The sequence below is a fragment of the Protopterus annectens genome, chromosome 8.part0 (genome assembly GCF_019279795.1).
Source record: "Protopterus annectens isolate FY-2018-M chromosome 8.part0, PAN1.0, whole genome shotgun sequence".
NCBI lineage: Eukaryota > Metazoa > Chordata > Ceratodontiformes > Protopteridae > Protopterus > Protopterus annectens.
Window position 1 is genome coordinate 920,825,032 of NC_056741.1, and position 15,548 is coordinate 920,840,579.

Below are 15,548 nucleotides of genomic sequence, written 5' to 3' on the forward strand. Positions count from 1 at the left end.
TACAGTTTGCATAGATTTAGCTTAGTCTTCCATTTTCTTTAAAACCTCTTCTGCCTTATTACCAGAGTATCATGCTGCAAAAGTGCATCCAACAATTTAACTTTAACATGATCAGGCAGATTTTGCTTCTTGAGTCAGGCATGCCTCCTAATCACAGATCCTGCATCGGCAGCCCCACAAGAGGCCTCCAAGGAATCAAAACCACATTGCCAATTATGCTTTCCAACCTGTTCTGCTGAATGCAATAATTCCTGTAACTTATTTTCCACACAATCAGAAATAAACATCATTTTCTGTTTCAGTAAGCCCATAACATGCTGTTGATATTTAAGCATATAAAACTGGCAGTTTAAAGTCTTGATTGCCAAGGATACAGATGTATAAACCTTTTTACCCAATCTATCCAGCACCCTGGAATCTCTATCAGAAGGGGTAGGATTTTTGGCTGTAGAGGCCTTTACACCCTTGGGACCCTGAGAAATCTCGGGATCAGCAGCAGGATTTTTGAAAATAAATTTGTGGGAGTCAGGAACCCTGTAATATCTGTCTGGCTTACTAGGAACCAGAGGCAGGGAATCAGGAGCCATGCTGGATTCTGAGAACACATCAACAATGTCTAATACAGGAGGTATTGCCAAAGGCCTATGCTGAGGAAAAAGAAGGAACTCCCCTAAGCCTCTTTTTTGATTCAGAGAAATCCTGACTTTCCCAGTGAAAATGTTCCCTTAAAGTATGCAAAGTCTCTCCAAGAGTAATTCTCAGGAGGAGATGCAGATGGGAGAGATTCCTCTGCATCAGAATCCTCATAGGGTGGAATAGAAAAATCCTGATCAGAAGAGGAATCAAAGAATGGAAACCTGATCTGAATATTCATAATCAGTGCCCTGCCTAGGCCTCTTAGCAGGGGGGGGGCCCTGATCAAGGTAATTAAATAGTCAGCCATTTTGATCTGTTTTTAGGCATAGGGGCCTGAACACATGGTTCATGCATCGTTTTTTTAGACATAGAAATTGTTTTTGACCTTGTTTTTGTTGCTGGTGTCTGTTTAATATCAAAAATGTTGAGGCCTGAAAACACCCTCAGAAACCGGTGCCTGCTCAGTGGCTCTGGACCCATCCAAGGGAGAGATATCCGCGGGTTCAATACTCGAGAATCTCGTGGCATACCGGACTGTGAATGGGTCTCAATAGAGGCCTGCGACTCAAATGTAGCGGGTATCTGGGGCTGCAAAAGTGCCTCACCGAGTACCAGAGACTGGCTTAGGAGAAGCTTCATCTGTTTTGGACCTAGACAGTCTGTCTCTTTCTTTCGTTTTTTTATGAATTCCGGTAGTCTGGTTGCTAACAGATGACATTTCAGGATAATTAAATCTTGAACCAAAATATTTAGAAGCAAAAATGTACCGACGCTTAGTGTGTTGGTTAAATCTAGCACAAAACAGACAGCAAGGCACATTGTGATCAGGGCCTAGGCAAGGAATACAGTACAAATGAAAATCCTTATGAGGTATTTGCTTCCCACAAGTAATGCAATTATTAACTTTTACTGACATCGGTAAGGATCAAGAAAAATTTTCCCCAACGGGGTACTTAGCTTTAGTTTGAAGACTTCGGTTTTTAAACTAATACAATTTCAGGAGTCGGCCGACCAGCACTTGCGAACTGCTTCTGCTAGATGCAGTTCGCAAGAACGACAGAATAAAATGGCGTCGGCTGCATGTTTTATACCCCTGACATCACGGAAGAGGAGACAGCAACCAATGCAGGACCCAAGACTTTGTTATTCAGGGCAACCTGCCAGCAGATTACCCAAATGTAATGACTGCAACAGTGAAACACAAAGATCATCATCTTATTAGATAGCTGGTTAACAAAAATGTGTGCAGCATATACTCTAGTTAGAATCACCTGTATAAAGTATGCACTCTTAGTGGGTCTAGCACACTGGGTATTGTATGGTGCTTTCCAGCCAATGAAGGGGCTTTAGAACAAAAAAAAAAAAAAACCTCCCAAGCCTCATTAAATGCCAGCCTCCACCCTCAGCTCCCTTTTCTGATATCAGGGATCAGACCATAGAGAATAGAGGCTTAATGATCATGGGTTAGGGGCAGGTGCTGCTACGAACCCATGAGTACTGCATTGGAGAGTACTGGGCTGAAAGTAGCTGTAGAAAATGAGAAGTCAAATAAATGTTGACACTGGCTGCCTCACAAAACAGAATATTGCAGAGCATATCTAAAATGGATGTTAGTGTTGAAATCTTATTTCATCTCTCTCTCTTTCCCTGCATTCATGACCTTTCAAGCTATCCCCTCTAGTAATGACCTTTCAATTATGCAAACAAAGAACATATGTAAACCTTATGACAATGTCTATGTGTAGGACTGTGGGGTTTACAGCTATACAATCAGTTTACCCATGTTGTCTGCAAATTGTATTGCATGTATATGTTACTGCACTCTTATGGCGTCTACAACAGCCAACCAGCATAAGCAGCTCTACATGCAAATAGTAGAGTCTGTGGAGCTTTTCTCCCCAGGAATGTGGTGAAAAGGGGTGCCTAATCCAGACTATCCAGGTCAAGAAGTGTAAAAACAAGTGTCCTTTCCAGGCAAATGCTGCACTGTGTTGCAAAAAGTTTTTTTTTTCCTTCTACATTATAATATTAGGAACACACTATGGTATTCAGGTCTGCCAAACTTAATACCTTGAAAGAAATAACAGAAGCAGTCTGTGTTAGACTGACAACTTTATTAAGTTCTTAGGATAAAAGTTTCATTACATGGAAGTTGCGTTTTTTTCAGTTTTACTTTCAAAACAGTGGCAAAGATTTCATTGAACAGCTCTGCTCTCCATCCTAAACCATAAAAAAAAAAAAAAAAAAAAAAAAAGTGTACCCAGTAATGTTAAACATTCACTCTGAAAAATTAGTTATATTAGTACTGTACTCATTTGCTAAAGATTTGGTTACTATAAATATACTGTTGTTGCCCTTTCTGTAGCATTCTCCAGTTGAGAAATGCCAGCATAAAAATAATAAAAAAAATTCTTTGTCCTTCATTCCAGAGAACATTTTTTTTATTTTGCTGTAGGATTGCTTCCTAAAAATGCCACAGGTACTTTAATATCACTATACAAAAGGTATTTGGAGCTAAATATTCTCTATTAAAACAATGCCAAGCAAGAAATTCTACAAGTCGCATTAAGTTTATAACATTACAACTTTAAAGCAGCATTACGAAGCATCTTGGTTCACAATCAAATAAAATACAGGGTCACAGCAAATCAAATCAGCGAAGCCCTAAGAAACCACAGAAATCCAAATATACCAAGATAAAAAAAACCAAGGGAAGGGTAGTCAGGATGCAGTATATGAAGTACAAAACATTTTCTGTCATCAAAACACCAAAATGCATGGCTTGCATACAAATACCAGAAATTCATATTATGCCAAAGCAGATATCTTCTGTACAATGACAGTGCCTTTGCATTACTGGAAATGTACAGTGGCAGAAATTCAATCCTGTAGGTATGAGAGGTCTTGTGCATCTTTTTCTCTGAATGCATAATACTTTGTTAGTGGGATACCAGCATAAATGACTGTTAATGTATGGTACTGTAAGAAAAATGCTGTTATGGCTTCAGGTAATTTATCCAGTAAAATAATGGCAGTTTTTTTTTCCCCAAAGACAGTAGCTACTTTGTGATTTTGCAAATGTAATGTGAAGTTCTGGAACTTTGTTTCATCTAAAATGCCACAAGTAAAATGTTTTTTGTTCATTAACACTGGCACTTTAGGTACTGCATCTCAACTCCTGTTCGAATTAGACACTGACATTTGGACTAAAGTTTCATGCACGGTCAACACTATAAGGGCTTCTGCTTTCAGGATAAATAGTACAGTTTTTCCCATAATACAACATAATGCATCATCCCTGTTCTATAAAATCACAAGAACGAATCAGTAATATTGGGGAATACAATCTACAAGTAGTAACATGACAGGAACTTAGTCATATAAATCATTTTAAAAATGCAATTAATTTGATCAACAGTAGTGCTGTAAATTTCAGCTCCGTGCAGCAATGAAAAACAGATGCACCTGAATGTTGTTTAGCCATCATGGGAGTCCAGCAATCCGTAAAGTCAGAGAGCTATGGCTTATTCTTCTGAAGGCATTACATCTGTTTGGTGTAGCTCTGTAGGTTTGCAACATGCTTAGAAATAAAAATGCTGTACATATCAAGTGTACATTGAAGGAAGGAGCTTCCTTGAATTACTAATGGAAAGAGCATTTTATTGATCTGCACAGGTCATTCCATCAGAGAAGCAATTTTGCATTCAAATGCCAAAGGTGTTAACAAGTCTGAAACATCATTTGAAACAAGAAAAAGCTTAAACACAGTCCACTTTGAAGATCAGAGCCATGACGATTTCCTAAAGCAGTGGGGAAAAATTCCACTAGATTTTTAAATGGAATAAAATATCCATACAATACACTAGTCTCCCACTAAAAATCGTGTCCTTCTTGGGCTCCTCTGCTCAGATTTGGTCTTTTTCAAATGGTGGTATAATGATACATGGTTAAACCCATAACCAGAAACTAGGGGGGAAAAACACAAGTGTTAAAACACAGCCAGAAAAGTTTAATGTACAATGCACTAACAGTTAATGAACATGTCCTTTATAAAATGCAGTACAGGCTTGTGTAACTGCAAAGTCTGAGAATGAAATTTATTATACCTTAAGACAGGGCTAGTCTTAGCTACTGCAGGGCCCAACTGGAACCATTTTGATGGGCTTCACAGGTAACCCCCCCCCCAACCTTCTTCTACCCATTGTCTTTATGTACTTACAATTATTTCAGATTGGATACCAAAAATATATGCTAAAATTATTGCAAATTTTTTAATAAAATGCTAAAAATGAAACGGTCTCCTGTACATCCTCCAGATTCAGCATCTCCACTGACTATATAACTAACAAAAATAACAAAATAACAGGGTTAATGCATTTGTTCATAGTCTGTGTACTCAAATTATAACCACTTTACTGATAGTGTACATGTACCTCAGATGTCTGGTTGCGATTTAAAAAAAGAAAAAAAAGCAACTGTACGAGTTTGCTTCTCACAAAGCAGTCCAGCAAGGTAAAGTTAAACAGCAGGAGGAGTCATTTTCATCTATGGGCACCAGTAACAGCTACTTCGTTGACTGTTGTAAATATCAGATATCTGATTATGTATAGTTATTTCCCTTTCTAATTTTAATAAAAGTATGTTGATTTCAGGCAAACCTACACTAGTGAACCACAGTAAAATGCTCCATTTGGCTTACATAAATAGAAGTTATCCCTGCAATGCCAGAAAAACAAATGTTTAACACTGGTAAAACAGCAGTAGGCCAAGGACAGACACTGTCAGTCCACTACCTATTAATTACACAGACTGTGGATTCCTCAAGCCATCTATCCATAAACCCCTTTTCTCCCAATTTGCACATGGGGTCCTGATGTTACTTCAACAGTGACAACCTAGAGCCAAGATTTACACTGTGGTTAGCTCTTCTGTTGTACTTCTTCCACACCACACATTTGTACACACACCTATGGCCAATTTAGAGTGTCCAGTAATGTCCTGCTAGAATAAATTAAATTACAACAAATAGCCATAGTAATTTTTAACTGGCTGTTACAATACACAGTAGCCAGCCATATCATCTTAGTTCACAGAAATTAAATTAGTGCTGCAAAATCCACTGCCTATAATATCAACTCTTAGTGTTCCACATTATGCAGAGGGAAGATCAGTTATATTGTGGAACGAATATGAAAAAAAATATGTAGAACAATTACTAATTATAAAACAAAATCTTAATGAATGCGGCATAGCCCTTTGCATTCAGCGAGGAAATGGAAGTAACAGACTAAAATTCATAAGGAATGCTCCTCATTTTAGATAGGGTATAGCTGAGTGCTCCATTTTCTCTATCCAAATGTGGAACACTACCTTTCATAAGTGAGAAGAATTAATGGAATATAGAACATTTAGCAATTGCTTATTAACTTCAACTGGGAAGCTCACAGCAAGTTTGAAATGTATTATTTTACACAAATATAAATTATACTGAATCGTATTAATCAAACATTTTTATATAGATATCTCTAGCCCTCAACCTTTTACCTCACAAAATCAGGTACAATTGGGGACACGTTACTACTGATGTTGACAGAAGAAAATATGAATCAAGCATTTTCTCAATATGAATCAACAAGCACTTGCTCAAGTAAAATAAGTATCACTCTGTTAATATCACCAAAATGCCAGTTTTAGGTGGGATTAGGTTGGCTAAGAATTTTGCTCTGTCCCAAGTCTTTAATGACTCTGGGAACTGTATATTTGAGTGGTATGTATAGATCTATATTGCAGGCGTTACAGGCTGTTTTAGTCCTCTTCTAGATTATTTTTGACAGGTATTAAAAATATATAAAAATAAAACCAAGTATATAGTACATGCCTGAGAATCCAATTCAAGAATTAAAGTACTTTTCTACCAAACCATTTATTGAGTAACCTAAATTGGCTGGTCTTTCCAACTATTTTTTTCTCTTGCAGCTTTGCACAAAAAAAAAAAAAAAAAAAAAAGATTTGAAAGTACAATGTTTTGCATATCATGCAGCTGCATATACAAGTTTGAAACATGGAAATTAATCTTCATTTTTTTTTTTTATTTCCCTCCCAACTAAGCATCTTAATGTTTTAGAAACCAACTACAGTTCATATGAAAATCATAGTGATAGAACATGACTGGTACTGGTGGTGGTTCAATATATTAAAATTTCAAGTGAGTCCAACTATAAAAAAACAGTCCCTACCAACAATTCATAGACAGCTCCAATGTTTTAAAATAACCACCATTAGCAGTCATACTTCAATGTTTGTTTATTACAGTCTCAATACCCAATGAGACAAATTTTGTGTTCCTGCAAAATCCAGCTTGTTCCCTGGTGTTATTACTACTTTCTAATAAGTGGAATAGATGAGGAATAGATAAGTAAAAATGTTTCAACTAAACTCAAACTTCTCTGTAACCACTTCAATACCTGCTTCCAGTGTGCACATCTGCAATCTGCCTGCTGTATTTACCTCCACACTCAAGGGTTCCGGTGTCTTGGTGTTGAAAACCTTCTGCTGTATAGATCTGTTGAGAGTACAAGGGTAGTATTCTGTGCACTTCCCCCCTTGTCCTACAAGTAGAAGTGGTCTTTGTCCTACTAGACAGGACATTACTTTTATTCCATGCAGAAAATAAAATGCATAAAACCAGTCAAGTGAAAAATGAAACCAGAATATGTTTATTCACATAACATCAGAAAGTACAGGTGTGCACACTTGCCATAAATAGAGTGTATTCACTGTTGCAGTCATTACATTTGGGTAATCCTGCTGGCAGGTTGCCCTCAGTCGGCCCGAATTCCAAAGTCTTGGGTCCTGCAATCGGCTGCAGTCAGGTAGTCAGGGGGTATAAAAGAAGCAGCCAACACCATTTTCTTCAGTTTTTCTTGCCCCAGATGTCAGGTGCCCCCTAAAAGGGTAGCCAAAATTTATATGTATAAAAATACATGCACCAATATAAACCTTACCTTCAACTACAAGCAAATACACCACATAGGTTGTATAAATCAGAGAAGGAAAGATAAGTTCCATGAGAAAAAAGGTGGATGGCGGGTGGGTAATCTGGACTGCAACATTGAATATACTAGAACATCTACATTTATGGTAAGTGTACACAAGTGTACTATGTTCTTAGTGTTTCACTGTTGCAGTCATTACATTTGGGAGTCCCAAAGCTATGGTTGGGAGGCTGGAGCAAAATAGCATTATGAGCGGCTATGATAGCATTAGGAGTGGCTATAAGGCCCTGCAGAACTGCAGTGGCAAAGCCTGCCCTGGATTTAGAGTAGAGTGGCAGATTACAGTGCTTTGTAAAGGTGTTCACTGAACTCCAAGTAGCAGCCTCTAAAATGTCTTTGGTTGGTACTCCCCTGAGAAAGGCTGCTGAAGTGGCTGCAGCTCTGGATGAATGTGGCCTAATGCCCTTAGGCACTGGCTTGTCATGGCATAAATAGCAGAAATAAATGCAGTGGCCTATCCACTTTGAAATAGTCTGCTTCGAGATAGCCTTTCCTTGTGATCCTGCAGCATATGCCACTAGTAATTTCTCTGTCTTCCTGAAATCTTTGGTTCTGTCCAAGAAGAATCTAATCTGTGCAAGTCCAAAGAATGCAGAATTCTCTCCTCCTTGTTCTGTGGATTTGGATAAAAAGTTGGCAGATGAATAGTTTAAGAGCCACACTGGACACCACCTTAGGCATAAATGTTGGGTTTGTCCTCAGAGACCCCGTCTGGATAAAAAAATGATAAAAGGTTCCATAGCCATGAGTGCCTGTAGCTCTGAAACTCATCTTGCAGAAGTTATTGCTAGGAGCAGAGCTGTATATCAGCAGTAGCAGCATGCAGGTTTTAGTGATCTCAGCTGGAGGCCTTAGGCAGCTGAGTTGTGAAATTTCTGGCAGCCCTTAAATGAGGCCCTCGAGGGTACTTTTTTAATAAGGGATGAGAAAGACTGGTGGCTGCATTAAAATGTGGCTCTGGCATGCAGATATTTGAATTTATATGAAAAAAGATAGGGCATCTTCCAGCATCTCAGCAAAATCTGAGAAAAAAATCTGCATCATATTTGTACAGCTGCAGCTGCATCTTTTGTCTTGGTTCTTTGCAAAGAATTTTTTCTTTTTCAGCATTTTCTAGTACTAGTACTTTTTCTAGGCTTCCAAAAGGAGCTTCATCACAGCTTTTTGTGGAGTGGTGTTTTGTAGGACTTCATTTTAATGCTGCTGGCCCTAGAATAAAGTCCTGAGGTGGCTGTGCAGGACTTGATTGTTTTGCTGGGGTTGAGTTGAGGCATTTGAGGTCCAAGTTGGGCATCCGTTGGAGATTGAGACAAGGATTGGGAGATACAGTCTGGGGTGGGGGGGCCAGGGGCAGGTCTCTGTTGGCTTCCTGTCTGACCTTTTTAGCCTTAGGGAGGAGAGAGAGGAGAGGAGGAATAGTATACTGATGATAGGTGTCTCCACTTTGCTTATCTGTGTGATAAGTCCTTGTGCAATCTCTTTTTAGTTGGTGGTTGTGAGGGGAAATATGTCTGGGCATCCCCATCATTTCCTTGTCTTATCAAGTTTGAAGATCCTCAGCTGCCCCACCGTGGGGGATCCATGAGGTTTCTGCTTAGTTCGCCTGCCAGAGTATTTTCCTTTCCTGGCAGGAATTGTGCCTGCAGATGTACTTGGTAAGTCAATGCTGTGTCCCACAAAGTTATGGCTAGTCTGCAAAGGGGGTAAGAATGTGTGCTCCCCCCTGCTTGTTTATATACCACATGACCATGGTGTTTTGTCAGTAGTTGCCCCGGATGAAGTAGGTCCTTGAAGGCTGTCAGGGTATTTTGAACAGCTAGCATCTCTTTTTGATATGTAGGTGCATTTGGTTTTTGAGGACCATGTGCCCTAAATGCACCTTTCTGCCATGTGGGCCCCCTCAGGCATAATTTGATGCATCCGTTGTTAGTGTCTACCAGGCTGGAGGTAATGTGAATGGCTGTCCCTTGTTCTGGTGACAAGCCTTCACCCACCATCGAAACTCCTGTTGCAGGCAGGGAATGAGAGTAATCATAGTTTCCAGGCTGTGGCAATGTTGAGTCCAAACACTTTTTAGGTACCATTGAAGTTTCCTCATATGTAGTCTTGCATATGGAATTAGTAGGATGCAATGAAGCCCAAAGCCTGCAGAATTTTTCTTGCAGATAAGTGGGCCTTTGTTGCCAACATTTTGAAATAGGTAGTCAGTTGCCTTTGTCTGGCGTGAGATACGCCATCTGGGCAGTTGTATTTAAGCTTGCACCCAGGAATATTATCTCTAGAGAGGGTACTAGTTTTGATTGCTTTTCACTGTGTGTGAAAAGACTTCTAACATGCCTGGAGTACAAACGCCAGATGTCCTTGTTCTCTCTGCTTGAATTAGACAGTCATCCAAGTAAGGATATATTTGCATTCCTCTGTCTGCAAAATGCAATTACTGGTGCCAGGCACTTTGTAAAGACCCTGGGCGCAGTAGATAAGCCAAAGGGCGGTGCAGAGAATTGGTAGTGCATTGAGCCAGCCTTGAATCTGAGGTATCTTCTGCAGGATTGTCTGATTGGGACATGCAGGTATGACTCTTTTAGGTCTAAGTCACCAGCCATGCATTCTTGCCCAGCATGGGCAGAAGCTGCTGCAAAGTCAACATTTTGAATTTTGGTATATCCAGGAATGTGTTCAGAATAGATAGGTCCAGTATTGGTCTTCAGACCTGGTCCTTTCTGGGTAATAAGAACAGTAGAGTAAAATCCTTGTCCCTGCTCTTGCTGGTACTTGTTGAATGGCACCCATGTCCATGAGGGATGAGACTTATTTTTGTGCCTCTGCCCATTGATTTTTTGGCAGATCTGGCCAGCCATTTATCTTTGGCAGGGTATGGAAATGGAACTTGTAGCCTTGTGACACGATATTTAGAACCCAGTTGTCCTGGGTTATAATGTGCCATTTTTGAGAAAAAAGTGCTAATTGTCCCCCTAAAGGTGCTGCCAGAAGATAAGTGATTGGTGCAGGCAGGGGGAAGCCATTGGGGCCGTTTCCTGTATGGTTGTGATTGGTCTTCTTGAACTTTGGAGATAGAAGCACCCCATTGCTTTGACCTGTATGAACATTGTGCCTGGGATCTGCCCCTTTGAGGTCTGACACAGGAAAGGACCAATTCTTTGTAGGCCAGTGTCTACTAAACCTAGGTAGCTGTACTTGTAAAAACATTTTGACAGTTTGCATAGATTTAGCTTTGTCCTCCATTTTCTTTAACACCTCTTTTGCCTTACCACCAAACAAAGTATCATGCTGTAAAGGTGCATCTAATAACTTAACTTTGACATGATCAGGCAGATTTTGTTCCTTTAACCAAGCATGCCTCCTAATTACAGGATCCGTAACTGCAACCCTGCAGGAGGCCTCCAAAGAATCAAAACCACATTGCAAAGTAGACTTTCCAACTTGTTCAGCCGCATGCAATAAATCCTGCATTTCCTTGTTTTCTGCAGAGTTCAACAACATTTTCTGTTTAAACAATGCCATGACATGTTGCTGATATTTGAGCATATGAAACTGACAGTTTAAGGCCCTTATAGCCAAGGTAGCAGATGTGTAAACCTTTTTCCCCATCTATCCAGTGCCCTAGAATCTCTGTCAGAGGGGGTAGGGTTTTTTGCAGTGGAAGCCTTAACTCCTTTGGGACCCTGTGAAATAGTTTCTGGGTCTGCAGCAGGGTTTTTAAAAAGGAATTTATGAGAGTCAGTAACCCTGTAATATTGGTCAGGCTTAGCAGGAACTGGAGGTAAGGAATCAGGGGTCAGACTAGACTGACAACACATCTACAATGTCTAACACAGGTGGAATGGCTAGAGGCCTGTGTTGAGGTAATAAAAGGAAATCTGAGCCTCTTTTTAGATTCTGAAAAATCTTGGCTCTCCCAGTGGAAATGCTCCCTCATGGTATGCAAGGTTTCCCTGAAAGAATAGTCCTCTGGAGGAGAAGCTGAAGGTATAGATTCTTCAGCATCAGAATCCTCATAGGGGGAAGAGAATATTCCTGATCAGAAGAAATAGAAAAGTGATCTGAAGATTCATAGCCAGTGTCTTGCCTAGACCTCTTATCAGGAGGGAGATGGGAACCCCTGATCAAGGTAATCAAGTCTTCGGCCATTTTGAGCATTTGGGCATAGAGGCCTGCCCACGTGGCTCTCGAGTTTCTTTGCTTTAGTAGGTGCCTTAGTCTTTGCCTTTGAAGCTGAAGTCGGTTTAATGTAAAGATGTTTAGGTCTGAATACACCCTCAGAAGGCAGTGCCAGAGGCTCCATTACCAATACACCCTCAGAAGGCAGTGCCAGAGGCTCCATTACCTTGAGTTTCCAGCGGCATAGCAGACTCTACGTGGGAGTCTGTAGCTGCCTGCAACTCTGAAGTAGTGGGAGTCAGGGGCTGCAAAAGCACCTCACTGAGAACCAGCGAAGTGGCGACTGGCTTAGGAGAAGCTTAGTCATCCGTTTTGGGCCTCGGTTGTTTAACTCTCTCCTTTTCTTTGCTTTTTTTGTGAACTCCGGTAGTCTGATGGCTATCCGATGACATTTCTGGATAATTAAACCGGCGTCCAAAATAGTTTAAAGCAAAATCATACAGACGCTTAGTGTGTTGGTTAAATCTAGCACAAAACAGACAACCAGAAACGTTGTGATCAGGGCCTAGGCAAGGAATACAGTAAGAGTAAAAGTCCTTATGAGGTATTTGCTTTCCACAATAAATACAATTATTTACTTTTTCTAACATCGGTCTGGAGCAAGAAAAAGGTTCTCAATGGGGTACTTAGCTTTATTGAAGACTTCGGATCTGAAACTCTAACACTAATCTCAGGAGTCGGCCGACCGGCACTTGCAAACTGCTTCTGCTTCGGGCACCGTGCGGCAAGAAAGACTGAAGAAAATGGCATCGGCTACTTCGTTTATACCCCTGATGACCTGACATCAGGGAAGGGGCGACGGCAGCTGGCGCAGGACCCAAGACTTTGGAATTCAGGCCAACTGGGTGCAACCTACCAGCAGGATTACCCAAATGTAATGACTACAACAGTGAAACACTAAGATCATCATGCAGATCAAGGACAAACACCTACATGTAAATCTGAGCACAAGTAAACTATACGACTTAAACAATATATGTTGAATACATCAATCTGCTTTACTCCATATTCCTTCCATCCCCATAGCCAAGACAAGTGAGGGACAGAAGATATGCCCACAGCACAGAAATAAGCAAGCAATACAGAGGACTTGCTGGTCTGCAGCCTATGGCAAAACCTTAAAATATTCATTACAAAAAAAACAACCAAAAAGTATACTCCTCAGACAGTCATTAGAATTAAAAGATCTGCATAGGATTTACTTTTTCCACTAGGATATACAGCACAATGAATTCTCAGGAGGCAATACCCCCCCCCCCCCAAAATGAATTGGCTACTTTCTTTTTTTTTTCTCCAATAATTTTTATTTATTCTTTACATCAAAACAGAGCAGTAAATGACAAATATCACAAAGGAAAAATATATGAATATTAAGCAATTGTTATACGTTGAAAGAAATGCAAAAGAGGTTGATTAATCAAACAATACTATTTACACTGTATACATAAATGCTTTAAAAATTCAGTATAGCAAAACAAAAAGGAAGAAATAAGTAGTTTTGCAAGAGTTATTACAAGTACAATATTAAAGAGGAAAAGGAAAACACTTGTAGGGGTTAGGGATATATGATGATGTATAAAAGCTCCTAGTCATAATGAAGTGTGAACATTATGGTAGTTTATGCAAGAATAGTAATATAGATTTGTTCCCCTAACTTCCTAAATTTAATATTTAGGTCCCTTTTATTAATTATTATTTTTTGGGCTAATAGAAGTTTAGTCGCCATTAATCTGAAGTTCTCCCATGAGTTATTAGTGGAGTTAAGCCAATTGGTCACTATACAGAGTTTCATTAAAAGAAAGATATTAATTAGGGTAAAGTACAGTTTTGTACCTACCATAAATGTAGATGTCCGAGAGGAATGCATCTACAGTCCTTACAGATGGGTTGTCCTGTCGTCAGGCAGCCCTTCGGTCGGCCGGATTCCAAAGTCTGGGTCTGGCTTCGGCTGGTGTCGCACTTCAAACGTCATAGCTGCAGTTCTTCGGGTATAAAGGCATCAGCCGACGCCATTTTCCTCAGTGTTTCTTGCCCCAGATGCCAGGTGCCCTCTTGGAAGGCTAAATTTGGATAAATGCCAATGTTTCCAAATAGTAGAGAGCAAACACATAAAATAAGCATGTATGTACATATATACAAACAAATACACCATAATAGATCCCCCCCAAGCTAGCTGAAAGATGGCAAATACCCTAGGAGTACCACAGAGGGAAGGTGGGTAATCCTGACTGCAGATGCATTCCTCTCGGACATCTACATTTATGGTAGGTACAAAACTGTACTATGTCCTTCAAGGATGCATCTGCAGTCCTTACAAATGGGTAGAATACCATAGCCAAACTAGGGGAGGAGGAAAGGAGAGATTATGGTGTAGTTAGGATCCCTTGCAAAACAGCAGTGGCAAAACCTGCTCGGGATCTAGAATATAAAGGTAAATTATAATGCTTGGCAAATGTATGCACGGAGGTCCAAGTAGCAGCCTCTATAATGTCCTTGGTAGCCACCCCTCGTAAGAAAGCTGTAGTAGTGGCTGTAGCCCTTGGAGTGAGGCCTGATGTTCTCTGGAGTTTTCTTTCCATGGAAGGAGTAACAAAATCTAATGCAATTTCCTATCCACTTGGAGATTGTCTGTTTTGAAATTGCTTTCCCTTCCCTTCCTGTTGCATATGCTACCAGAAGCTGGTTAGTTTTTCTATTACACTTGGTCCTGTCCAGGTAGTAGCGTAATTGTCTATGCACATCCAAGGTATGCAACAGTCTTTCTCCCCTGTTCTGTGGGTTGGGGAAGAATGTAGGTAGGTGGATAGCCTGGTTTAAAGACACTCTGGATACCACCTTAGGCATAAATGTAGGATTTGTTCTCATGGACACTGTCTTGATGGAAGATCAGGAAGGGTTGCACTGCCATTAATGCCTGTAGTTCAGTAACCCTTCTTGCTGAGGTGATTGCCAGCAGGAAAGCAGTCTTCCAGGATAAGTATTGTAATTCTGCTGTTGCTGCTGGTTCGAACGGAGGAAGTGTTAATTTTTCTAGCACAAAGTTCAAGTCCCATGCTGGCAATGGTGGTTTCCTAGGAGGTTTTACATTTTTAATTCCTCTTAGAAACTGCCTGAGCAGAGGATGTGAGAAGACAGGGGGATCCAAGCTGTATTCTGCCAAAATAGCTGAAGCGTGTATCTTGATGGAGGAATAGGACAGGCCTGCATGGAAGAGCTCTGCCAAGTACTCCAGGATGTTGGCTATGTTTACCAGTGACACATCTTTTCCCTGTGCAGTACTCCAAATGAGATATCTTTTCCATTTTGCTGCATAATTCTTTCTTGTTGAAGGCCTGCAAGCCTCAAGGATAATGTCTTTAACCCTTTGGGATAAATTTGGGTTAGTTGCTCTTATGTAATGTTCCAGGCAGTCAGCTGCAGAGTTTTCAGGTTTGGATGCAGGATGTTGTAGCTGTTCTGTGTTAACAGCAATGGGATCAGGGGTAGTGCCCACATTTGTTCCAGAGACATGCTCCTCAGTAATGGGTACCAATGTTGTCTTGGCCAGTCTGGAGCTATCAGAATGATTCTTGGACGTTCTTCTTTGATCTTCAATAGCACCTTGTGCATCAAAGGAAGTGGTGGGAATGCATATGCTGTCAGGTTTTTCCAACTGAAAGATAGGGAGTCCACCTTCCA

General features: G+C 40.4%; 1 protein-coding gene across 1 annotated transcript in view; it reads right to left on the reverse strand.

Annotated features, from left to right (window-relative positions):
- Positions 1-2,731: 2,731 nt before the first annotated feature.
- Positions 2,732-15,548, reverse strand: part of UPK1A (uroplakin 1A) — a 199,850-nt gene continuing 187,033 nt past the window's right edge. The window contains exon 8 of the mRNA XM_044080443.1: positions 2,732-4,602. Within this exon, the coding sequence (XP_043936378.1) occupies positions 4,558-4,602 (45 nt within the window). The 3' untranslated portion in view covers positions 2,732-4,557. The remainder of the gene's footprint in view (positions 4,603-15,548) is intronic.